This window comes from Patagioenas fasciata, chromosome 1 (assembly GCF_037038585.1).
Source record: "Patagioenas fasciata isolate bPatFas1 chromosome 1, bPatFas1.hap1, whole genome shotgun sequence".
NCBI classification, from domain to species: domain Eukaryota; kingdom Metazoa; phylum Chordata; class Aves; order Columbiformes; family Columbidae; genus Patagioenas; species Patagioenas fasciata.
The window spans coordinates 29,622,842-29,648,619 of record NC_092520.1 but is presented as its reverse complement, the minus strand read 5'-3'; the positions used below and the strand labels follow the sequence as shown (position 1 = coordinate 29,648,619).

General features: G+C 44.7%; 1 protein-coding gene across 1 annotated transcript in view; it reads left to right on the top strand.

The window, feature by feature from the left end:
* Nucleotides 1–879: 879 nt before the first annotated feature.
* FOXO1 (forkhead box O1) overlaps nt 880–25,778 on the top strand; it is a 67,711-nt gene continuing 42,812 nt past the window's right edge. Inside the window, exon 1 of the mRNA XM_065862744.2 lies at nt 880–1,713. Within this exon, the coding sequence (XP_065718816.1) occupies nt 1,114–1,713 (600 nt within the window). The 5' untranslated portion in view covers nt 880–1,113. The remainder of the gene's footprint in view (nt 1,714–25,778) is intronic.

Here is a 25,778-nt window from a genome sequence, read left to right as displayed (position 1 = left end):
TAAACTGTGTGGTTTTGGGGTTTGCCGGGAAATATATAGAGTCTGTTCGATAGTTGACTCAAAATGAAATTATCCCGTGCTCCCGTGCCTGCCCACGGCATAAAATTCCAGCTCACAGTATGAAAACACGCTCAGTCGAGGGGGAGGTTTATCACTTCGGGAGGCGCAGACATTTTCTGGCGAGGAGCCGGTCAGGGAGGGAAGGAGAGAGGGAGGCAGGGCAGCTGTCCCAACCCCCGGTCCCGTCCCCCGGCGCGGGAGCTGTCCGGGCTCCCACGGGGCGGGCGGAGAGGCGGCAGCAGCGCTCCGCACGGAGCCGCCGCCGCTGGGCCGCTGCTGGGAGCGGGGAGCCGCCCGGACCCCCCGTGCAACCCCAGCCGCGCCGCTGCAGCCGGGGGATGCCCCCAGGCCTCCGTCGGTCCACAGGAGCAACGATCACCACGGCCGTCGGTGCGAGTGGCAGTACCCTGCCGGCAGCAACCAAGGCAGAAACACTTGCGGGGGCACTTTCCGTGGCGATCCCCCGCAGCTCGCCGTGCGAGCAGAGTTGTTATTTCTTTCGCAGCCCGCGGCCGAAGGGCGCTCCCTCCCCGGCGGGGCAAGGGAGCTCCGGCACCGCCCGCGCAGCCCCTCGTCGGCGCCGAGCCCGGGGCTGCGGGGGGTACTGCGGGCCGCCCGCCGCTTCTCACCCACCTCCGCCGCCGGAAAACAAAAACCACCCAGTAACAGCACGGGGGGACCGGCACCCTCCTGCCAAACCGGCCCCGCGGCGGGAGGCGGGCGGGCGGAGCGGCGCTGCTATTGGCGCGGCGCTGGCCGTCCCTCCCCGCCGGGAGGAGGAGGAGGAAGGCTGGAGGCGGGCCCGCGTGGGGCGGTCGCTCCAGTCGGTGCGCGCCGGGCGGCCGTGTCGCTGCTGTTGCTGCTGCCGCGGAGGGTAGGGAGCCGGGAACCGGACAGGGGCTGGGCGGCTGGGCCGGAGCCGCGAGGCGAGTTGGCGGCCGCGCCGTCGGGGCTGCGCCCGTCCGCGCTCGGAGCCTGCATGGGGCGGCGGCGCTGAGTCCAGCCGCCCCGCTGCTGCAGCCACTGCCGCCGCGCTCCCGACCCGGTCCCACCATGGCCGAGGCACCGCAGCTGGTGGACATCGACCCCGACTTCGAGCCGCTGCCGCGGCCCCGCTCCTGCACCTGGCCCCTGCCGCGGCCGGAGTTCAATCCCCCCAGCTCGGCCACCTCCAGCCCGGCGCCGTCGTGCGGCGGGCAGCCCGACGGGGCGGCCGGGGCCGCGGCCGGGGCTGCCGCCTCGGGAGGGCTCAGCGCCGACTTCATCAGCAACCTCAGCCTGCTAGAGGAGAGCGAGGACTTCGCGCCGCTGCCCCCCGCCGCCGCCCCCCCGGAGGCGACCGCTTGCCGGTGTGGGGACTTCTCGGCGCCCGAGGCCGGCTGCCGCCTCCACCCGCCGGGGCCGCCGCCGGTACCACCAGTGCCGCCTCCCGTGGCCGGTCTGTCGCCGGGCCCCGTGGCCGGACAGCCCCGCAAAAGCAGCTCATCGCGCCGCAACGCCTGGGGCAACCTGTCCTACGCGGACCTCATCACCAAGGCCATCGAGAGCTCCCCCGAGAAGCGGCTCACCCTCTCCCAGATCTATGAGTGGATGGTCAAGAGCGTCCCCTACTTCAAGGATAAAGGCGACAGCAACAGCTCGGCTGGCTGGAAGGTGAGGGGCGGGCGGCGGGCGATTCGCCGTCGGAAGGGCGTCCCGGGAAGCTCCGTCGCGGAGCTGCGGGCGCCGTGTTCGGCGCTGCACAGGCTGCCGCCCGGGCAGGGAACCGCGGCGCTGCGAACGGCGGGGCACGCTGCCCTCCCCTGGGCTGCTCGCTACCCGCCGCGGAGTTTGCAGCGCTCCGGTTCAATGTCTCTTTCTTTCCCTTAGAATTTTACTTTTTTTTTTCTTAACCTTCCTAAGAGAGAAATCCGAAGGCGAAAAAGCATTTTCACGCTCTCCCCGCGGGGCGCAGGAGGGGCTGGGGCCGCCTCCCCCGCTTGCCTCTCTCCGCCTTCCCCCCACTCCCCGCCCTGCCCCGCCGAAAGCAAAAGTTCATGCCGTGTCACGGCGCCGTCCGCGGGCAAACCTGGCGAGTGCGCCGCCGCCTCTGGCTGCATGGGGGCGACCGGCCAGGGCTGGGGTTCAACACCCGTGTCGTGGGGGTGGCCGTCGGGCGCTGCGGAGGCACTGCCGCGTCCCCTAGGGCTGCCCGGCCCGAAACGGGGGGGTGCCGTGCCGCCAGCCGTCCCGGCGCGGCAGGGTTTGCCGTCGGGCGGCTAAGAGTGGACAGAAGCAAACAGGGATGGGGAAAGAGCAGAGGCAGGACAAGGGTTGCAAAAATACCGTGTGTTTAATGAGTAAGCGGCCGTATTTGTCTTGATGGCTCTGTTAAACTTGGTTGCAGGAGAGTTTTTTCTCCTGTTAAATAGTGGGACAGAGTTTCCTTCTCCAGTGCGGTCTCTGTAGCCGTAGCAGTAACCTGTTGGTGACAGGGATTTGTGCTCAGCCCTGCGCAGGCTGGAGCTGAGCGGCCAGTGCTGCTCAAAGCCAGGCTGTAAGGCCAGGGACCAGAGCGCTACCTTGACCCCGGTTCCCCACCCCCCGCTCACCAGGTCCCGGGGGGGACCCGCAGGCACCTCAGGTGGCCCTGAGCCTGGCGTCACTTCGCTTGGGGCTGTGTGGCCACGCTGGCCCTCGTGACAGTGGCTGCGCCGGGACTGTCTTCTCCTCCAGCTGTGGGTGATGCTTAACGCTGCTGTGAACAAATCCTCTTCCTCTGAGACCTCCCTTGAGAAAGTGTCACCCACCTGTGCCCCTGTGTGCGGCAGAGGCAGAGCACATAGTTTCGTGTCACTGTTGTGTGACAGTGTTGTCAGAATAAGCTTTAGCTGTCTATGTAAAGGCAGAGCCTCCTCCGCCCTGCGAGGGATTAAATGATGCCAGTAAATGTGCGAGGTGCACGCACCTAGCATGCTATCAATGCATCCTGGTATGTACCCGACTTAGGTCCAGGCAGGGCCAACTAAACTGCAGTGCTATAGCAGAACTGTTTGTTTTCCACTTTTACTTCACTTTCTAGTATCTGTAATATTTCCCTTTAAAAAAAAAATTCAATTCTCATCCTCTGTTTATGTATTTTTAATTGTATAGCTAGGAATGTTTGTTACATCAGATTTTTGTAAATTTATATATATATATATATATATTTTATTTAGAGGCAAGCAGCATCCTGCTAAGGAAATGTGGATTAATCTTAAACTCATTTTTAGCTGAAGGCTTTTAAAGCTTTTAAAAGTAATTTGCTAGTTTCTGTTGATGTGATTGACTAAAAAATGGCTGATAGTGGACAACTTTCAAATAAGATACCTTGTCACTTGAAAATACTATATTTTTTTTCTTTCCCCTCTTCTCTCCCCAGTTGTAATTTAGTCTCCTGGAGAAATGCAAAATACATCAAGTGCCTATTCAGAATAAGTAGAAGAGAACTAAAAACTAAACAAATTAAAATCAAAGAACTCCCAGATTCAAGCAAGCAAGTAAAAACTGCTAGCTGTGTAACTTATTGTTTCCTATTTCATTGCTGCTCTTCCTGTGGTGTTTCAGTAAATAAGAAGTCTTAAGACTCCTCTTTCTGATAGATCGAGCCCTTCCTATGCCTTTCATACCTTCACTATGACAGGGAGAGCCACTGCCAGTATGTTTTTTGGCTGTGGTACCCTCAGTTAGGGTGCAGTACTTACCCTGCCACTGCTGGCAAGTAAATACACATGTACTCTGCTACCCTGATTAAATAGTTACTGTGTTCTGCATTGGACACATGTTGCCCTAATCCCTTCCTTTGCCTCAGTCCCTGCCAGGCTGCTCAGAAAGTTACACTCTTGCAGGTTTTACCACTTTAGCCAGGTAACTGCAACGTTGCTTAAACACATTTTCAAGTTTAGTTGCTGGCAGCCACTGGGCTATAGTTATAGCTGATTTGGCTGAGACGTGCAGCCCGTTTGCCTCGTTTATCACCATTTATCCACAGCTCAACCTGAGTAAGGATTATTTTTATTTTTCGGCTTGGGTGCTCTTGGTTTGTTTGTGCTCGGGGGGCCGGGGACTCGCAGTAGGTGCGGGCGCAGGGCTGGGAGTGAAGCCCGAGTTATGCGGGGGCCCGGCAGAGGAGGAGCATCGCTCCGGCTATGGGCACGGATGAGCGATGAGCACGGATGAGCAGCGGACTTCTCTGCTGACAGAGGGAGCACGGGTTCGCCCTAGAGCCTGACACCGACTTAGGGCCCTTAGTACGTTTTGCGCGGGTGTTTCACAGTCTGAGAAAGAGAGGATGGGTTCTTCCCCTCCCCTACTCCTTAAATAAAGCTTGAAGACCGTTCATCTTGTTGGAGTTTGCATATTTTAAGTGCAATAGGGCACCTTTCAAATTATACGCAACAATGAAACGCAAAAGAAATCGAAATGAATGTGCATTTTCTGCACAGGGGCAAGGCTGTGTTTCTCACCAAGAAGATGAGGGCTCTGTTACCTGTGAATATGTACTGCCCTGATGTAATATCTGATGCTGAACTGCTTTTTCATTTTGTACTGAATAAAGAAGTTCAATGGTGCCGATGTTATCTGTTGGGAGCTCAAAGTAACGTGGCAGTTCTTCCAAATAAAAACATTCAAATAAAAATGGCTTTAAAAATAAGAACAGAAGCTGAAGGTAGTAACATGAAGTTATTAATAGTAACTTATTAAAGTAGGTAAAATCATTCTCAGTTGTACTTACAAAGTATTTTATTCCAGGCTTTCTTAACACAAACTCTGCTTTATAAACACATCACCTCCCCCTTAAACTCTAGGGGAGCAAAGTCTACATGACCCCCCGTGTGGTGGCTGCCTTGAATGAAACACTTGAGATGTGCTTTGCCAAACCTGCCGTATTACTGATTGTGAATGAGTGTCGATAGCAACCAGCATTGCTCAGAGAAAGCTGAATCAAGAACAAGATCTGTTTCAGAGATAATAAATTGTTATGAAAGTTGCACGGAAGACTGAAACTTTTCTCCCAGTAGTAAAGTGAAAGCAGTGTTTTCCCTCACCTGTGCTAGTGGGAGACAGGGCCTAAGACGGTCTATAGTCTTCCATGAGCTTCATTCAGCTGTCCATAACTCTTCCTCTACTCAAATCTGATAGCCTTCTGGCTAATCATCATATATGAAATGTCTTTGGGGTGTGCATATTTCATGATGTTTTTGCTTTATGGCTGGATTGTTGAGATTTATCATAAAGGAGCTATCTCAGCTAAGCTTCCTCGAATGGTCTTGTCCTCTGAGCATACTTTTGAAAATTGGTTCAAATCAAAACCTGTAATTTTTCCTAAACACAAAACACAGTGTTTTGGTGGCACTCATCTCAAGGTGGATGTGTTGTTTATTTTTCACAGTTGCAGGTATTAAGGTTGCATGGGTATTTACACCTCCTTGATTTCTAGTCCCAAGGAAACCTGATCACCTAAATTTATTTGTTGCTGTTGGTGAAGGAATGAGAATAGATGATGTCTAGCTGCAGAATGATGAATGGATGTAAGCCTGAAAGCTTAAGGACAAAACAGGTGTGAGACATGAGACAGATGCTTTGGGTTGCCTTACCAGAGGAATACTCTGTGGCTGGGGCTCTATTCTGTAGTGATATGCTCTCCATGCAAAATAAATTCTGAGTTGTGGTGTATTTGATTCAAAAGCCACACATGGTATGAAGTGTTTGAAAGACTCTGGGAAATCAAGAATAATCTTCACAGTAGTTGTTCAAGCCTTTTGATACTAGATTGGTGAACAATTTAAATTGCAGAAATTTATATATTTAAAGTGAAACGAGTTTTTTATTACATATTTCTTTTTCTACGTGGAAATGCCACTGTAACTGAACATTGCCTTGAAGAATTGCTGTATATGCCCTCAATGCTGGTTACATACCTGTAGGCATTTACCTCTGTCCCTTTAGATGCTTCCTTAAGTGATTTGTGGACCCTCTAGCATCATGCATTGTATTATACCTACATACAGCGTACACACATGCATATGTAAGTGTTTGGTTTTCTGTTTTTGGATTCTGCCAAGGTAAATGGGATTACAGTCATACCTCTTTAGATATGGTGCTAGTAATAGCCTCAACAGCTGGAAACTGCAGTTGCATCTGCTCTGCTGTGATACCTGATCTCGGCAGAGGCACAATTGGAGGAAGAGCCAGACAAGTTCCAGCCTCTGCCCACCCCATTCCAAATTTTGCTGTTTAGCGGCTTGCATGCATGCTCACTGCCACTAAATAGTCCTTTGTAACAGCCTTCGTTTGTCTGTGAGTCACCAGCTTGCATTTTGCTTAGTAAGTGAGAAGCTTCAGGTATGAAAGTTCAGCTTAATCTCCGCAGGTGCGAGGTGCTCTCCTCGCCTGTGCCCCAGTAACTTGTGGTGAAGTTGTATCACAATGATGGTCCTTAACTATTTGTTCCTTCTAAACTTAATTCCATTTCTCCTTTTATCTTTGCCCTTTTGACCTCAGCCCTTGCTTGAAGAAAAAAAAGCCCGTTCTGACCTCAAACCTGTGTGTTGCTGTTTTTGGGGCAGTGTGTGAGTTTCCCTTGCCCCATCCCGCAGTGGGGCAGGTGGGTCATGGCCGGAAGGGACCGAGGTGCCTCTCAGCAGCCGGGATGCTTAAGATGCGCCTGCTGCCAGCATCCTGCGCTGTCTGGTGCGATGTGTTCCAGTGTTCATGGGTGGTTTGAGCTTCCCATCAGTGCCTTGAATTATGTGTTGCAAATACACTTCATTTTCTCTGCTCGCTTTATATTTGTTGCAATATATGTTCAGTTACTTGTATGATTATAGGTAAGATTAAATACCAACCCAAAATGCCTGGGTGGCTTCATGTACTGACATAATTAACTAAATTTTCCTGAAGTGTCTGACTTGAAAGAACTTCAATACAGAAATGAGGTAGCTGCTCTCTTTGCTACCATATTCCTTACGATATGCTCAGCTACTTCCTTAGTATAATTATTTTTTTGTCACTTACACTGTTTCACAAGCTGTCAGTGAAGTTGGTGATTTAGGGAACTGGGGCTTTTGCTGCCTGGATGGAAAGGGGAAGCAAGGGGGTAAAGATGTTTAAGTAAGGTATGTGAGGTGTGTTTTGATTGATTGTTTGTTTGTTTTGGTCTTTTTAAAATATAACAATCAACATTAAAAAGGCAATATTTTTTATGTTTTAGGTTCTTATAAGACTATGGAAATTATATACTCTTGAGATGTCTGTTCAGACTCTTTTTCAGTTTCTAAAGCACAAAATATATCTAAATATATGCTCCTCTGTTTACACAACTGGTGAATATTTTGTGAAATTAGTGTTTAGCTTTTGGAACAAAAATGCCGGTACATTTTGCAGCTGCAGATTTGTGAAATGCGTAGGACTGTGGCCACAGAGATTCAACTTTCAGCCGCTTCTGTTTTTAGAGAAATTGAGTATATGAAACAAGTATTTCTAATGGGAATGGTTTTATAACCTGGAGTAATGAGTACTGGAGTAATATATACTGAAGTAATATGTCCTGGGGGTCCTGGTGGACAGCAGGATGACTGTGAGCCAGCACTGTGCCCTTGTGGCCTGGTGACAACCAATGATACGACAAGGGGCGATGGGTACAAACTGGAACAGAGGAGGTTCTGCTTAAATATGAGAAGTAACTTCTTCATGGTGAGTGTGCCAGAGCACTGGAACAGGCTGCCCAGGGAGGTTGTGGAGTCTCCTGCTCTGGAGACATTCAAAACCCGCCTGGACGCCTTCCTGTGTAACCTCATCTGGGTGTTCCTGCTCCAGCAGGGGGATTGGACTGGATGATCTTTTGAGGTCCCTTTCAATCCCTAACATTCTGTGATTCTGTAAAAACACCTGGTAAATAGTTCATTTTACTCTTTAAAAATATGTAAAAGATGGATTTATTGACTTTATTGTCAACTTATATGAAGAAGGAACTTCAAATTCAGTGATGCTGGCTGCAGCTAGTTATAGTTAAGCATGTTATAATACATACTAATATTTTATTGGGTTTTGTAGCATTTTGTTTGTGAGTCTGGGGTGCCAAAGTGAGTTGTAAATATTGGGGAAACACAGTTCTTTGTGATGATAGGCTGCACTTTAGGAATAGATGAAATGCTCTGGGAAGAGTCAGATTTTGAAGAACAGCATCTCTGCTGCTCCATAGAGAGCTTCACCATGAATTAAATTGATCTGTGAGGACAAGTGTTATTTGCATCTAAGCATTATTTCTAAATAATAAAACTTACTAAGTGTGTTCATTAAACAAAGCTGCTTGGTTCCTGTACTGTAGTTTGTGATATGATCTCTAAGTTGTCTGTGCAGCAGCTGTACCATGAGGTTTCTTGGTAGATCTGCACTCCTAATGGAAAAGAAGGAAGAATAAAAAGAATGAAGTCAACCACTTTTACTGGATTGATGGTTATCTGCTAAGAACTTCGTTAGGCCTTGTGCTTGCGCTAGATTTTAATAGTGGATACCAGTCTTTACCAGATCACTTAAATAACACTTAAGGAGGCAAATGTATTTAGTTTTGGAGCTCTTTGGTAGTAAATGGTAGAGGTTTAGCAGTGCTTTGCTTTGTGATACATGGAACCAGAAGTGGCTCAGTTTAAAAATGTAGGTACTGAAAATCTCCCAGGACTCTTGACAGCTGTGGCATCAGACAGAGCATAGAAATTTGCTGAAGGAGCATAGAGCAGCACTTGGTTTGCTCAGACAACTTGCTGTTGTTAAAGGCATCTTGCATTACTGCACAGTATCAATGGTGTTATAGTTCTGTTTGAAAACACGTCTTATTCTAGAGTTAATTAAACTTAAAGGTACAAGTCTTCTCTTGTTCTAGTCTTAGAAAGTTAATTTTTGGGAATGCTAGGAATCCGTGCAGCTGGAAGTACGTTCAGTCCCATTGCCACTCCAAGCCAGGGTGTCAAGGGTGGCTGGGATTGCATTTCTAAGCAGCCTGTGTTTCCCCAAGTGCTTTGCTGGTGTCCGAACTGCAGCCCAGGCTCGTGTTGGTATGAGCACGTGGGGCTCCTTTTTCATTTTGTCTAGGCTGTTTTTGTTGCTCAGGTCTAAGGGGTGTAAATTCTGGAGCTTGGCACATGCGTACTTGACAGAACATACTGTGTATGTGTGGGATATAGTCTTTAAAACAGTACATATGCAGATTTAAATTTGGACTGATTGCCAAAAAAGTGCTTGCAAGCAGAGATGCCCTTAACCCATAGTATTTGCCAACTAAATTGTATCTCCTAGCTGTGCTTTGCAATATGTAAGAGCTCTTATTTAATTAGCTTTTTTTTTTAATATCAGTCGTTAAGGTGCCACTTCATGCCAGGCCTCCACGCTTCTCCTGAACCAGGATGGGAAATGATGATGTGTGCTTCTCTCGGCTTCTTACATGTTGGTGTTTCCCTCTAAAAATGAGAAATCAGGAAATTAAAAACTTTTGTTTTGTTTTTTTAATGAAATGAGTGGTGTGCATATACTTGTAAGCAAGCCTCTGCTCTCCATGGAAACCGTAGTTTTGGGAAGAGCTGAAGGTTCGTGAAGGCAGGAGATGCAGAGGGCTGGGAAGCTGACGTGCAGCTTGGCTGCCGAGCAGCCGGGGCACCGCTCTCTCGCTCAGCTGTCGATGTTGCAGAGCAGGAGGACAGCGAGTGAGCAGAAATGCTGGATCTGGGAGGGCCCCACACCGCTGCTGTTCACCCGGAGCGGGTCTGAGATGTCCGGGCTGGAGCCGGCCGTGTCTAAATGGACAGCTGCTCACTACATGCAGCCTGTGTCCCTGGCTGCCCTTTCTGCTGGCAGGTCCACCTTCTGGGGAATCCCTGTTCTTGCTGATGGTCTCTGCTTTAATGCTGCAGTGACAGGTGCCTCCTGGCCCAGGCAGAACTTAAGGATGTTGTGTTTACATGCTGACTTGTTTAAATTAAAAAAAAAAAAAGAAAAAAAAGAAAAAAAGTTTTTTGTTTTCCTCCTTTTTTTTTTCTTTCCTCCTTTCCTTTTGACATTTTTCTTTTCCTTTTGGCAGTTACCATCAGTGGGCAGCAGAGGGTCTTTGATTTTCCTTTTTTTTTTTTTGGGAAGGGGAGCTCTGCAGCTTTGTAATACAGACATTGATTTTGTGGGAGAAAGTCAAAGTGCCAAAGTGCATGCTTTTTTCCTCTTCCTGAATAAGGGTTATACACATGGTTCAGAATATGGACTCTAATGTCCAAATATTGTTGGTAGTCTCCATTGCAGTGAAAAGGTAGCAACTTCTGCAGTTTTCTTATGCTTAACTCCAGAAACTGTGACGTGGGTGTAGTTTCACTTACCCATCACTGACTTTTCAAACTATGCAGTTAGATAAGGCTGAAGCAACTTGCTATAAATGTGGTGACTTGTTAGACCGCATTTATTGTGCAAATGAGCTTACATCCTGCAAGATCAGCAGAAATGCTTAATGTTTGCCTGGATGGAAATTAATTAAAATTTGGCGACTGAAATTAAAGCCCGTTGTGTTTTATGAAGCTGCTTTTTAGTTCCCACAGTGGGAATTAGCACAATTGCTAATGTTTTTTTGGCATATGTGAGTTTCAAGTCTGAGTTGGTGTTAAGTTCTGGGATCTGTAGTCTTTTTAAGATTTAGACAAAACTTGTTTCACTTTGTCTGCTGCTTTTTAATATATGTTAAATGTATTTGAAGCCTCTAACAGGAGTAAGGATACTAACAATCCAAAAATAAACTGTTGTGGTGGTGGTGGAGGTTGATTTGCTCGTAGCTTCCATTTGCTTAAAACTGATTCGAGTTAATCTGCTAATTTGAATGTAACTGTTAGAATAATAAAAAAAATGTACCTGAGTCGTACATATCTTGGATATATATACAGATTTAAATTTTGATTGCCAAAAGCATACTTACAGGCTGAGGGATCTTTAGTGTTTGCCAACTAAATTATATCTTATAGCGATGCTTTGCAATATATAGAAACTCTTAATTAGGTATTCAAAAAATGAAGATGGTGTTATTCAGAGATGCTTCATAGCAGACCTCCGCAGTTCTCCCCTGTCAAGATGTGAAAGGATTATGTGCTCTGTGCTCCCGCTTGCTGTTAACGTGTTGATTTCTTTTTTCCAAAAATATTTTGTTCAAACGCGAACCTTGAAATTAAACGTAATGGTTTGCAACCCCCACCACTCCTTCTCCCAGAAAGAAGGTTCACATTTGGAGCTGTGACCCGGCGGCTGCTTTGTGCCGAGCTGAGCCCATGGATGGGGTCCTGCCGAAACGCTGGGGCTGCGTGTGGGCACCTCTCTGTTTGCTGCTCAGGTGTGAAGGTCAAGGAGAGGAATCACGTTTCCTCTGAGCAGTTACAGGGTTCATAGTGATTCACCACACAGGTTCCTCACTACTTAAAGCGGTTACGGTACATCCCTTGGGCTCTCTGAAGAATACTGTGCTGCTACCTTTACTCCTCAGGAAGGTCTTTCAGTGTCTCCAGAGATTCAGGTGAGGAAAGTGACACTTGTGCCAAAGTGAAAGATTCCTGATGGACATGTTGTTCCAAGATAAATGTTTGTTGTCTAGATCCATTAGTATTACTACACTTTTTATTTTTAATGAGCTTTGTGGCGATGTTAAGGAAGGTTAATTTGTCAGAGCTAGATCTGATTCAGATGTCTGCAGTCACTGTTTGCCTGTCACCACTGCACTGCTGTGCTTGTCCTACTTCAGCCCTGCCTCTTGGAGCTGAGCTCTGCTCAGCTGCCAGAGCTGCAGATCAAACCAGAAGCTATTTGAAATTCAGGGTGAGGATGCAAGCTCACGTGTGATCTGATCAAATTGTATTATATAATTCAAACATAAATAAAAATGCCTACATACTTTTATCTAACTAGATATATTTAGATCTTGGTTAGAAATCTATAGTGAAGGGAACAATACCAAACAAAAAGGTGTAATTTTTTTTTTTTTTTTTAATGTGAAAGCCCAAAGTGTGACTGCATGTGTAACTCAGAGCAGCTTCATTGTTACAGTATCCTGGCCTTGCCATCCTTTGGATGGCATCAGTGTAGTGCTGGAAGGCATTTTGGTGTTTAAAACACAGGTGTCATGATGCTCGGAAACCTCAGAGAACGATGGAGACAGCTGAACCAGGAGCTTTCTCTTTCAGCTCAAGATGGATGATTAATTATGTTTTGTCTTATTTCCCCTCCTTCCTTGATGAATATACACAGCCTTCAAATGAAACTGTGGTCTCCGCTCTTTATGGTTGAGGGTTTGCCTTTGCTCAAAGATCTGAGTGTCTCTCCTAACATTGTATGTGTGAGTGTATATTCCAGTCGGCAAAGTATTAACACTGTTCTTGGGTCTGGTTACTGGTGCTGCTGGTGTGTTATGCCCTTATCCACAAAGGTAGTAAATCTAGTATATACCTTCTTGAAATAAAAATGAGGATGGGAGTTTAAAGCAGTATTTTAAAAATGTAGCCTGTTGCAACAAATTTTGGGAAAACAAAGAGATGCTATGTTGATGGAGACTTTTTCATGCTTGTTAGGAAACTTGAGTTGCTCTTGAATAATCCAGTTTGTTTGGTTTATGAAAACCTGATACTGCACTCTTGCCTATTTCTTCTGTACAGTTCCATGGCAATGACATAGTAATAAGTATTAAAAGGGGAAACCATAATCTCTGCTTGCAGTCCAAGCCAACACTAGTCATTCCCTGATGCTATGAAATCATCCTTCGCTTTGAGGTTTCTAACTAAGACTTTGCTCCCAACATCTGCTTGGTGTGAGCAGTAGTGCCGTTAGTGAGGGAGTCCTGGCATGCTCCCACAAACTCTGACCCCTCTTCAGACCATCCTCCTGTGGCCAAGGGGATGAGTTCTGCAAAGTCCTCCCTGTCCTTTAACAGTGATCACTCCTTCCCCCTTCTGGAGCACTGGAGCAAGAATGAAGATGTAAATGAATTTGCAATGATTGCACAACCTGGTTATGCAATGAGGCAGACGCGGTAGCATATACATATGTAGAAAACGCCTTTTTGAAGAGATGACATTAAGCACAGTTTCACCACTTTCTCCCAAAGATGAGGGCAACTGTGTTACTGGCTTCGGCCCCTGGTTGGTTAACCTGGCTATCGAAGCACATCAGATATTCAGCTTATGTTGACTGAGGATTATTGTCAACGGAACCAAAAAGAAAAAAAAAAAGAAAACAAAAAAAAAAGAAAAAAAAAAAAGATTTGGTTTTCGTGGACTGTTTATTTGGGAAGGAGTTTTTTAGCTTGGGGCCCAGAGTCCAGGCAATTAAAGTTACAATAGTCAGTCCTGGGGAAATGTCCTGTGCTGTGGTGAGTTTTTGTACTGTCAGCATAATCTGAACCATCTTTTAAGTATGTGTTTTGTTTCTTTTTTTTTCTCAAATGAGTGATGGAGTTTCAGTTGGAGGCATTCTGTGCTAGTCCAACAGGTTCGTGACTGAATACTCAGCATTTCTTGCAGCTTGGATCCCAATTCCTTCCTTCCTATGGTTTTTAATTTATCTGGAAGAAGTTGTGCATCACCACAGACTGCAGCCTTTCATGTGAAGAAGGGAGACCGATGCAACTGTGCTCTAGTTGCATTTTTGGGCGAGACTGATTGATAAGGCTGTCTTAGAATCACAGAATCATTTTGGTTGGAAGAGACCCTCAAAATCATAGAGTCCAACCATTAACCTAACACCAGCACTAAACCATGTCCTTAAGAACCTCATCTACACGTCTTTTAAACACTTCCAGGGATGGTGACTCAATCACTTTCCTGGGCAGCCTGTTCCAATGCCTGATAACCCTTTCCATGAAGAAATTAATCCCAATATCCAGTCTTGATTCTGAATATGATGCAGGCATTATTTTGTCACTTCCCTGGCAAGGTCTCCTGCCCTGCGTGTCACACGGGCTGGTGGCCAGTGCCACCCTGCATGGGACGGTGGCTGAACAGAGGCGTGATGTCCCTCACTGTGGTGACTGACCTCCTTGGGGTGTCTGCTGGCTACTTGTGTCCTGTGGAGCTGTGAGTAAGCTGGGGGGTGGTGACTGGGGCTGGGGTGGCTCCCACCATGGATGTTATCAGCAGGCAGCTTATTGCAAAATGTTTTGGACTTAACTGCTGATGCCTTGGGGCAGGGGATGGACTTCTGAGGTTGCTACCATGTCACCACCTGGGCAGATTTACATTCAGGTGCTGGGCCTGTGGGAAGTTGTTCTCCCAGCTAAGATGCATGGTCTCTAGAAACTGAATCTATCCCATTTCTCCAGAAATGGCTGGTGCTGTTGTTAACATGATGTGCTGTGGCTCTTGACCTGACTTTTGTTGGTACTTTTTTTTTACTTATGTGTGGGAAAATAAACTCTTTTGTCCCTCAGTTGCTTCTCTTTTTGCTTCTGTATTAATTCCTGGTATGTAGAATGGATGATATCTTCATACACAGTGCTTATTGCTGATTGAAATAAAAATTCTGCGAACTAAGCAAGTAGACCGACCTGCCGACTCCTCATGACAACTGCCTAGTTTTAAGTTAACATTCAGAATATTTTTATCCTAGTTTACTCCTTGGAGGCTAATGGGGAGAGTGCTGCTAGAGTAATTTTCAGATGAATCATGCCATCTGCCATCCATGCTTTGCTGTTTCAGCAGTAGGGGAGGAGAGGGAATATATATTAATACATACAGTGGTCTGAAACAGTATGTTTGCATTCACTGTAAAACTAATTAACATTTCAGAGTGTTTTTTTTTTTTTTCTACCAGGCATTTTATATTTCTTGCTTTGGTTATCAGTTTAACATGTGGCTCCAACACTGATATTGCTCTGTTGGGTGGTCAGTGCCAAACTTCTCAGAGGCTCACAAGGCGCAGGGCATGCTTGATCTGATCTGAGTCAAAGTGAAGCATTGCAAACACCCTTTTTGAAAACACAGTTCTAATGTTGACCTTTGTTGGGATTGTGAAACAAAACAAAAACGATAATAAAAAAAGTTGTAGACAAATGAACCTGATGCAGGTAGCCTGGCTGTGTAGAGGGAAAGGTCACTGTGGAATAAGTTCTGTAGGGCTGATATTCAAGACTTGTTCTTCCAGGAGCTCTCCTGGGCTGGGGGAGGAGCATCCCCAGCATGTGTCCGTCTTACCTGTGGGAAAAAGCAAGCCAGCATTTGAAACCAAAAATTCATAACCACAGTGGAGCATCAGACATGTCATGTCCCATCTCATGTTTTGTTGAGAAGCAATTATTTGGGAGACTAGCCAATCTGTTAGTAAGGTTCCTGTGTTTGGATTTGGGTTTAGAGGGGGCTGAAATTATAATCTTGAGGAGTTTGTACTTCAACCATATCCTATTTTTGAGAACAAGCTATGATATTAGATAATGCTTTAGTTATTACTAGGCAGAGTAAATTCTTCTGTTCTAATATATTAAAAATCCTCCCTTGCTGTCTGTCCTAAAGATCTAATTTTCTCATGAACTGATTTGGCTGGTGAACTGTTACACCGAAAAGTACTGATAGATTTTGTGCTTCGTGTCTTTAAGCTTTTTATGAGAATTTTATCTCATGTGCTTGGATTTAGTACCCTGACAAACCATATTTGAAGAAATTGAGAGCAGAATATTGAAATGTGAAGCAATTAAACCGTTTTCCTCCCTTTTCATGCATTTCAACCCTGGCCCTGAAGGGAATGATATATCTGGTAAACTCCAGAATTAATTACATGAGGTCAATTGAAGGCCTGAACAGTAGCATGCTCTCTTTTTCAGGCAAGACAGACGATTTTAGAATGCCAGGAATTAAAAGCAAAGATTGCTTGTCTATGGAGAGGAGTTGTTGCACCAGATATTGAGCTGACATGCAGACAGATCTCTGCTGCCCTTAGATGAGGATTAGTTTATGCCCTGAAGCAAATGGGTTATTAACTCTTGTAATTATATTTTAGCATGTTTAACAACAGATACCGTTGTTTATAAAACCTATTTAATCCCTTTTTAATCGCTGCAAGTTATTTTCCAGTAGTTATCCTGCAGCCATGGGTTCCAATGGTTAGTTATTTAGTGAGCAAAACATAGCATTTGTCTGTGTATTTTTGAAGTAATTCTTTAACGCCTTGGATTGGAGTTGAAAAATAAAAGAAAGAAAAAAGTAAAAAAAAAGTTGAGACTCTCCTTCTGTTGCCTTCTCCTCCCTCTTGATTCCCCAACTCTTCAAATACCTGTAGCAGGCCCTTCCTTTTGCTCTGTACTCTTTGGACTCTCTGCTGCATCCCCATTTCCCTTCATTTTTCCCCGGCCACCGCTGTTGTCGATGGGAACGACCAGCAGATAATCCTCGAGGCATTTATTGATAAATAGGGGCCTTGTATTATGGGATGTATAAACAGGAGCATGTGATTGCCCTCTGCATTGGATTTGAGAATGCAGAAAATAGAGGCGGTGTCAGTGTCGTCCTCATGCTCTTAAAGGAGGCAGTGCCCTTTTCTTAGAGCCAAGGCTACCGTGGGGAAAAGGCTGGCCAGCTTTCAGCAGTGCAGGACATTCTTTGTGTGTGAAATAAAACCTGTCAACTTCAAAATTATATAGCTAAGAAGAAATATTTTCATCTTCAAAGACTATCAGAGCAAGAGCATCATTGGTAGGTGTAGAGAAGGGACACCAGAGGAGGTGTAGGGCTGAGTGGCTCTTCCAAGGGAGAGGTGGAAGCTGTTGGAGCTTGGAGAGGAGGAAGAGAGTACCCACCATAGTTATCAGCATTGCTGCTTAGTCCTTACCCCATGTTTCCCACCTCCTCCTGGGGCAAGAGCTGGTATTTGCTGTGGTTTTTAATGTCCAGCCAGTCACCAATAGTCAAACTGATGTGCAGCCTGTCCTTTGGAAACCAAGCTGAAGTGAAAGTGCCCCAAATGTCGTATTTTTCAAGTTACAATCCAGACTGAGACAGAGGTAAGAAATATTTACACCAAAAATCACTTACCAGGTTAGATGTCTTTAGCTAGATCCATTGTAGCAGCAAACAATGCGTGCAGAAAATATGACTCACGCCAAGGACTTTGTGCCTTTTACGTTATCCCGTCTGTGACCCAGGGCAGTGCCGTGGCAGCGGAGATTTCTTCTGAGGTAGAAGTTTCCAAACTGCTCCAGTTGTTCTGATGAACAACAGGGTTTAGTAACACACCAGCTGAATTAGCCAGGGCGGCATTTCATTTTCACGAGCCAGCTCTCGGGGCAGCATCCCTATGATGACGCGGTGGCTAGTGGCTCAGTAGCCAGTGTCCCTGTCCGATGACAGTGAGCAAGGCTAGGGACACAGGCGTGATGGGGGGTTGGCTGTGCTGCCTTCTGTGAACTTTTTGGGGTGACTGGCTTGAGTCTTGCCTCCCTTCCTTGCTGGAGGTCAAGGAAATATGAAGGGAGAACTTTACTCTGCTGGACTAAGTATGTTTAGATGCATGTGGATGGCCCATCTGCTCAGAAAGTTGGGCGGAGGGCATCAGGCCTTTTTGGGTTTGCTGGCCACCGTACCAGGATACTTCAGAATCTGGCAAAAATCTGTCCTCTCTGCTGGGACGCAATGTAGCAGTGCTTAGCTAAAGGCAACTAAAAGCAGTGCTGCCTTGCATGTGGGGCATTTTTGTGCTCTGTCAAGTGTGTATCTGAAAAAAAAAAACAAGTGTATATCTGTGTGTGTGTATATACATATGTACCCTATAAGCTACTTACTTATGCAGTGTGAAAGATTAGGAATGAGAATGAGAGAGTGATAACATTTATGTCTTTCTGGCTGTAGGAGCTTTGCCTCTTAACTCTGATTAAACCAGTATTTAGCTTGTATTTTTTTTTTCCCTTCATGTTGGGAGATCTGCTGTTACAAAAGATTTGCCATCAGGGCTGGATGGCATAAAGCAAATACCTGACTGACTTGAAATAATTTGATTGGTTTGTCTTTTGCTGGGAAAATCCCTTGCTCAGGCCTGTCCCAGGGGTAAGTGAATCATGCAGAGGATAAATCCAAATTGCCAACTAAGACTTTTAAGTTTGTTGCTGTTAAGTGACTGTTAAATGAGCTTTGCTGTAGAAAATGTGCTTTTTCCTAGAAATGTCTTTAACGTGGTCTGAATTATACTGAAATGTGAAACTTCTTTCTGAATTTAAGGAAAAAAAAAATCAGATGGCAGAACATGCTTTTATTGTCAGAAATTTGTGATTGCGCTTATTGCTTGTGCTGCTGAATTTTACACTGAATTTTATTACATGAGGAATAGAAATAGAGTAGCAAAACATACCTGACCTGAATATTCCCTCTGCCCATTAACACCTTTTTTTTCCTGTCATGTAAATCTTGTGTTAATGTTCATGTAGGTAGCACTGGTAAGAAAAGTAGATCTCATTTATGATTTAAGATTTGATGTTTCCTCTTGTACTGGCAGCCTAAAGATCAGGTGTGTAAGTGCTGATGGGAACCAGCTGTGTGAGAGTCCACTGGGGTTCTGAGGTTCCTCGGCAGCATTGAAGTTTCAAAGTAGGAAAGAGAGGTTTCTTTGTCCCTGAGTGGTTAGCTGGTGTGTAGACCACAGTCCTATTCTGAACTCCATGTGAGGTTGCCTGATGTTAGAAAGGCTAATAGTTGCCTTTAGTTAAGCCTGGCGGTTCCTTTCCATGTGTTGACTTTTGTGATTTAAAGTACCTCTTGCTGTTGCAAAGAAAGCCCTTGGGTAGCAGGAGAAGGGAAAGAAGACAGCTAGATATGAAGAGGGTTACATAGTCTGCTTTTATCTTAGGAGGCTGATCTGTTTGGGATCAGTATTTGGTGAAGGAAAATAGGTTTCTGCTCTAACTGTTCACAAGGAGAAACTTCATCAGTCATGGTGAATAACTCCGTAGAAAGGAGGCAGAACTTGTGAACATCCCCAGTTTAGGAAAAAGGCCAAGGGACAGTTTCAAGTGTTGATGAAATAGCCTCATCACATTCAGGCCTGTAGTCCTGGGACTAAGGTGATTTCTCAGACCACGTCATCTCCCACTGATGTGAGGACTTGGCATTCCGTCTTCCTGAGGGATTGGCTCAGTTTGCTCTGTCATGCAGATGTTCTTACCTGTTCCACAGTGCCCATTAAAGGATTAGAGAGAAAGTTCTCTAAGAGGGATTAAAAAACCAAGAATCTCCTAGTCTGTAGAGAAGTCACGGGTGTCACATGCAGTAGGAATAGTCTGTTCCTCTAAGGAGGTGGAAAGGTGACAATCTTACATGGGGTTTAACCACTGCCTGACTCCCTTCTTGCCAGCGCTGGGATGTCTTAACTCTGGTCTCTTAAAGACTGAGCACAACCACACAATTCACACATAGCGTAGGTGTGTTTTTTCGGGTAAACAGCATAACTTCCATACATGTGCAGTCCCAGAGTTCTCCCCCTTTTCCATTTTGAAAGCAAGACCAGGGACAGAGCGGAGCATGCTGTGCAACCCGGTTGCATGTGATGAAATATGTTCTTTGAGCCAGAGGTGGTCATGACGTCTGTCAGTCTCAGGCTTGCCAGCTCCCAGGACAGACCTACGAAATATCTGAACTGCAAGTTGTTTTGTGCTTCCTAGAAAGTCTGCAAAGGCTGGATGATTTCGATAAAGGGAACAAAGGCTATAAAGTGCCAGTAACCTCAGTGGGTTGCAGAGAAATTTCCTCATATTTGGGAGTAGTAGGGTTTTGAAAATCAAAGCAAACAAATGTATTTGGTTGCGGTGTTTATAAGAAAAGGCGAGAGGAAATGAGAAGACTTTGAAATGTGGGCTAAATTATGAGTGCCATGAGCTGTTGTGTTTTTCTCGTTTTTTGCTTTGTAAAATCCCACTTTCTCTTGCTGAGGCTTAATAAGGAAAATTTTACTTTCTAAAGAGAAGATGGTGTGTGTCACAAACAAAAGGAATATCTTAAAGGTATGTAATCTGCTACGTAATGGAAGGGTTTGTTATGGAGAAAAACTGCAACACTGAGACATTATAGTATTTCCTATAAGTTCAAAAAAACCAATCTTTACCTGGAAGCATGAACTCTTCAACAACATTGTGAATGCAGATGAAAATAAAATGGAAAGAATTACAGAATTAAAATAATTTTATAAACAAACTGCAATTAATAAGGAAAGTAACTTGCTATGAATTGTATTCGAGAAAATGTTTATTCACATGCAGAAAGTTAAGTAAAAAGAAGAGTCAAAGGAAGAGCTTGTGTAATTCATAGCTTTTCTGCTTTTTCCAACTTTGTTGTCCAGTACAAAGTATGATGTCTGTCTGCAAGTCTTGTCTGTAGACATATGTATTCTTTTCCATGATCCTTGGGTCAGAGGAAGAGATTTTTTTTTGCTCTTACTGGTGTAGGATAGAAAAGAGCAGACTTTTGCTTTCAGAAGCAGTGCTGTGTAATGTCATTGGATGGATCTGTTCCCATCACAAGCCAAAACGGAAATACATTTTTTAAAAAATCCAGAAACTTAAAATGTACCATTCTTCCTGCTTGAAATCCAAAGTGTGAAGGGGATTAAAAGATTCTAAATATATGTGTGGGATATTTATAAATCCTAATTTCTTACTGTTCCAAATGCTGGGTGCTTGCGCTTCCCTGTAGTGTTGTCATCAAAATTGTTTTGATTTGTAATGCTTTTTGAAGTGTAGCTCTGATGTGGAATGTGGCCCAAAAATTATGGAAACTTTACTCAGTTTAGAAAAAAACCTTTAATGAGTCATATGGCAGTAATGAATCCAGCTTCTGTGCTCATCACTGTTAGAGTCATTATTATGGGTGACTGTCGTAAAACATCACAAAAAAAAAAAACAACCCTGAAGATTCGGTTTGAGAGCTAAGTAGCCTTGCTTGGGGTCTCCTGTTTTGCTTCTGCTGGCTAGCAACTTGCTGGCCAGTCCAAGCTCTGTCGTGGACCTGGTGGACCCCTGAAGGGATGTTGTTTAGGCTGCGCTGAAGGCTGCTATGGAGTTTGAGGGCCATGTCCTAGGGGCTTGCAGTATTTGGGGGCTGCAAAAGATGAAGGAGTGAAAGTAGCTAAGTTGGAAAAGGCATGCAGATCGTGGGGTTGAGGTTATGCCCATGGGAAGCTGTGTGGGACATGGCAGGGGGAAGGGTGTAAATTTGCTGGAAACCATGGCATGACTTGTGCTCGCATAGCTTTAGTGTATCATGCCAATATTTTCACTTCTTTTGACATGGTTTTCTATTGAGGGCAGCTGAGAGGAGCGATTGCAAGCAAAGGCAACCCTGAATGTATCAGAATCCCACCCCCCCAAATAGTGTGAAGCCTAGGGAGGCCCAAGAGGAGAGGGGTTTCAATGTCCTGGCTGGCGGGTGGGGAGCAGCGTAGGGCAAAGGAGAGGCCTGGAGCTGCGCAGAGGCTGCTGGTGGAACCTGGAGCTGAATCTGGGACCATGAGTCAAAGTCCCATGACTCCGTTGCAAGACCATTAGTCCTTTTAAGTAGCTGCCTTAAGGGCTGCCAAGAATCAGGGCTGACGGACAGCACCAGAACAGAACTTGGATTATTCGGGGTTTTCAGATATTATAGAAAGCAGCATGGGGTGGAAACCAGCGCAATGTGTCTCCCAGGCAAACTCTGGCACGGTAAAACGTCACTTGTAGCTCTGAGTCCTGGCCACTGCTACCCAAAGGATCTTGTGGTTCTAAAGGTCATGATAAATTTGAGTTACTGAAGCATGCGTAAGAAGCTGCAGAAAGGACATGCAAGAAATAGATATTGTTTGTTTGTGCATTTAAACTGTATGTCTAAAAAACTTGCGTTTGAGAGACACCACTTGAAAGGCAACTTTGTACTTTTATCTGCATTTTTGGTACAGTATTAGACTTCTGGTCATAAATAACTTGGTAGTTATTGATTACCAGTTTAATAGCAGAAGTACTCTGGGAATTAACATTTGCCTTTCGTACTCCGATCTAAAGTATTAGTTTACAATTTGTTATTCTACATATAATGAAGATAATTTTTTTTTTCTACAATGAACTATGGAGAAATTTTACATTCTCAGTACTTGTTATTTTAATTCAAATAATTTTGCATTCTTTGTATGTCTAATGTCAATTACTGTATATTTCAAATATGCAGAGTCATAGAGCTTGCAGTTCTTTGACACAGATATTTCCCCTGAAAAAATCAGGGTTGTTTTTGTCATATTCACCCCAGATTTTTTCCTTTTACAGTTTGTGCAAATACTCATCTATTTGTGTTTTCGGTATTCTTTTTAAAAAATGGATGCTACTTAAGACTTTTATATATAATTTGCTTACAGATTTTTCTATATTGTTCTATTTATTTTTTTCTGTATTATTCTGTTGTTTTAAATTTTCTATGTATATAGGCCACTCTGTGCGTGTGTATAAAAACATATGTGCTCCAAATTTGAGCTTGGAATAGTAGTCTTAATATGTCTGTGCTTTTTGTCCGAGTCCATGAAATAATTATGCTTATTTTCTTCCACTTTTAGTTTGCAAATGGGGTAAGGACCAATTGCACCTTGCTTGCAATACTCCTGCTATTATATATTTCTGTGTTAGGTAAAGGATGAGTATTTTGGGGATGGTGATGTTGCATCTGCCTCTTAATACTTTTTTGATGGGACCATTTGTGTGGGTTTTACACAGCGTTTGGGCAGACCTGCCAGAGTAGGACACTATTTGCTTGCTAGCAACGCATGAAGCACGAGATAGCACCTTTCCTCTGGAGTTTACTGCCAGAGGTCCTGAGTGTGCAAGTGCACGGCTGGGCAGTTGTGAGCATGTTGTGAGCACTGGAACCCGATTAAAGACAGCTTATTGGGAGCAAAAGTGCAGGCGAGGTTAAAGCCCGGACCTCAGCTCAGGCAACCTGTTGTTTACAGGAGCGAAGTGGTGGAATCACTTTGGCAAAAAAGGCTATTTGTCACAAAATTAATATTCTTTGGCTGTTTGGGCAGTATTTTTTCTTCTGTATTTTTTCCTAAGAGATTGTTTATGCAGACCATATTGAAAACATACTGCTTTTTCTTTTCTATTTTGACTGTAATAAGGGCTTTGTTAATCAAAAATAAGTGCAATAAGGTAGAATGACTTGGTTATTTTTACATTTTCCTGTTAAAAAAAAAAAAAAAGCCTCAGTAAGTGAGCCACAATGAGCCGTGATGTATTTCCTCCATCAGGATGGAAAATAAGCCATTTATTATTTCAGCTCTGACTCACAGTGAACCTGCTGACACTGAGACATTTTATAATCATAAGGAACAGGTTAGGGCAGTAACTTGGACGCCAGGCTGGGAATTACCTACTTATTACAGTGTTTTACAACCTGGATGCTTTAGGTTTTCTGGCAGAATGTCCTAAACCTCACACTAACCACCACGTTGTTATTGTACAATTACTGCTTGCAGGTCTTGCTGTAGGTGGTGCCAGCTAGACAGATGCCTTCATTATAATTATCCTTTTTACTATATATAAAGATTTCATCCCTTTAATCCATGTAAATTTTACTGCTCTTGAAAGTGACACTAATAGTTATGCTTCTCACCCTTCCTCTTTGTCCTGCGTTGTTCCCAAACCGACCGGGGCCGGGTTTGCGCAATCCAGAAAGGGGAGATTTCCAAGGAGAAGTCGGGTTCTGCGGGAAGCGGCGCTGATGACTCAGTAGGCAGCGCTGGTGGTCATTGCATAGTCCCCCGACACTGTCTGTAAGAACAGCAGTGCTCACTCCAGCGTGCTGGCCAAACTCCAGCTGAATAATTACTTTCAGCCTGCCCTGAATTCCTCTGCAGCTTCAGCTGGAGAAGTTGAGCTTCGTTTCCCTTCTTATAAACAGTCCTGTAGTGTTCAAGCAGAGTGGCTGCTTCGTCGCACCTTGGAGGTAACTGTATTTTGATGTTGGCTGAGTGACTTCATCCTCATACATATGTAAAGCCTGAGAAATGCTCTGATGCTTTTTTGGATGATAAGTCCTGGGTTTCATTCTTTGCATTCGTGAAAGCATATGTCCTGTCATGTTTGGTGCTTGTATAAATAACTTCAAAATATATGGCCTGGGAATAAAAATAACCAGCGTTTGAGCGTTTGACTGGCCAAGACAACTCTTAAAATGCACCTTTTACTATGAAATATGTGACAGATCATCTTGTACTCTGCTTTTTCACTAACAGCCCGTGAATACTAGTGCATTTACTGATAAGTGAGGGCATCTTCGAGGTTGTTGACCTTTTGACAGCTATAATAAAAGTTGAAAGATGACTAGGAAAGGGATATTGAGATCCTTGTTAGAAGATGAGCTGAGGTGCCTTTCCCACATAGCTGTTTAAGCACAGTAGGTGGTCTCTTGCTGTTTGATAAAGCATCACAGTGGGCAACCTGTGACTGGATGTCTCTAGTCTGCTCAAACTCACAGCTCCACATCTGTAGTGAATCAGAGTAGTATCATAGAAAGGTAGATCAGAAAGTTATGCCTACCTTGAGAGTGTGTTCAAAAATAAGAGCATAGCCAGTGCTCTGCTCTGTGTTTGGTGTTCAGACAACTCCATCCCACCATGCTGGGAGGAAGGCTGGCTTCCCAAGGCAGGTGCTGCACCCCTTCCACGTATGGGGGCTTTCCCAATATTTCATTGCTCTTTCCTGTAACATCATTGACTTGAGGCTGGGTGCTTCTTGGGGAAAAGGTAGCTGGTGGGTTTTGCTGGTCATTTGGTTTAATCTGGTATCTGGCTAATGTATTGCCTGAGCTGTGCGACTGAAAGATTCTAATGTTGACTTGATTTTTGTCAGTGAGTGACAAATGGAACATGATTCAGATGTGCTCTTACCCATTTAACACAAGCAAAAATTACTTGTAAGAAACAAACTGCAGGTAGAAGAGCTGGTTGACATGGCTGAAGACCTTGGCTCCTTGAGATTGTGCTGGAGCTCATGTGCACAAGAGCTTGAACTGGCTTCTTGTGAGGAAGATGGTGAAGTTACCTCAGAGTTAAGCTTACACTGACATTTGCTGCTGAGCGCATCTGACAAACTGTCTAATCTTTCTCTTGCCAGGTGCTAAGTACATGTTTGAGTGCAAATAAGAAATCAAGATTCAGTGAGGCTTCCTATGGATATTAGAACTACCTTTTTGCCATTTATTTTTCTGAAGAAGTTCAGCTTTGGATGATCCACTCTTAAACTGCCCTTTAATTGCTTAATCCCATCTTTTCTTGATGAGGAGACTACTCATGTCTTTTTGAAGCCTGCAACTCACCAGCATTCTGTAGTTAACCATCAAATCCTCTATTCAACACGTATTTTACTATTTTGTCTCCTCTCTCCCAGGGTGCTCAGAAACTACACCAGTGTTACAACATTTGTATCTTGCAATATTTGATATATGCAATATTGGATGTTTGATTGGAATCAAAATAATTGGTTGCCTAAAGAGTGCAGGCTGCCCACTTAGCCGTGCAGGGTGATTTGAGTAAGCCACCAAAAAGACTGCTTGGTACGTTGCTGTTGCAAATTCTGCTTGGCGGTTCATTTTAAAATAATCTTTAAGGGAGTATGTGGTGTGTAATGTGTTGTCAATATCGGGACAGAAGAAAGCATACGGATTAAAACTTAGCAGACAGAGTCTAATACCTTCAGACTCGTTGGA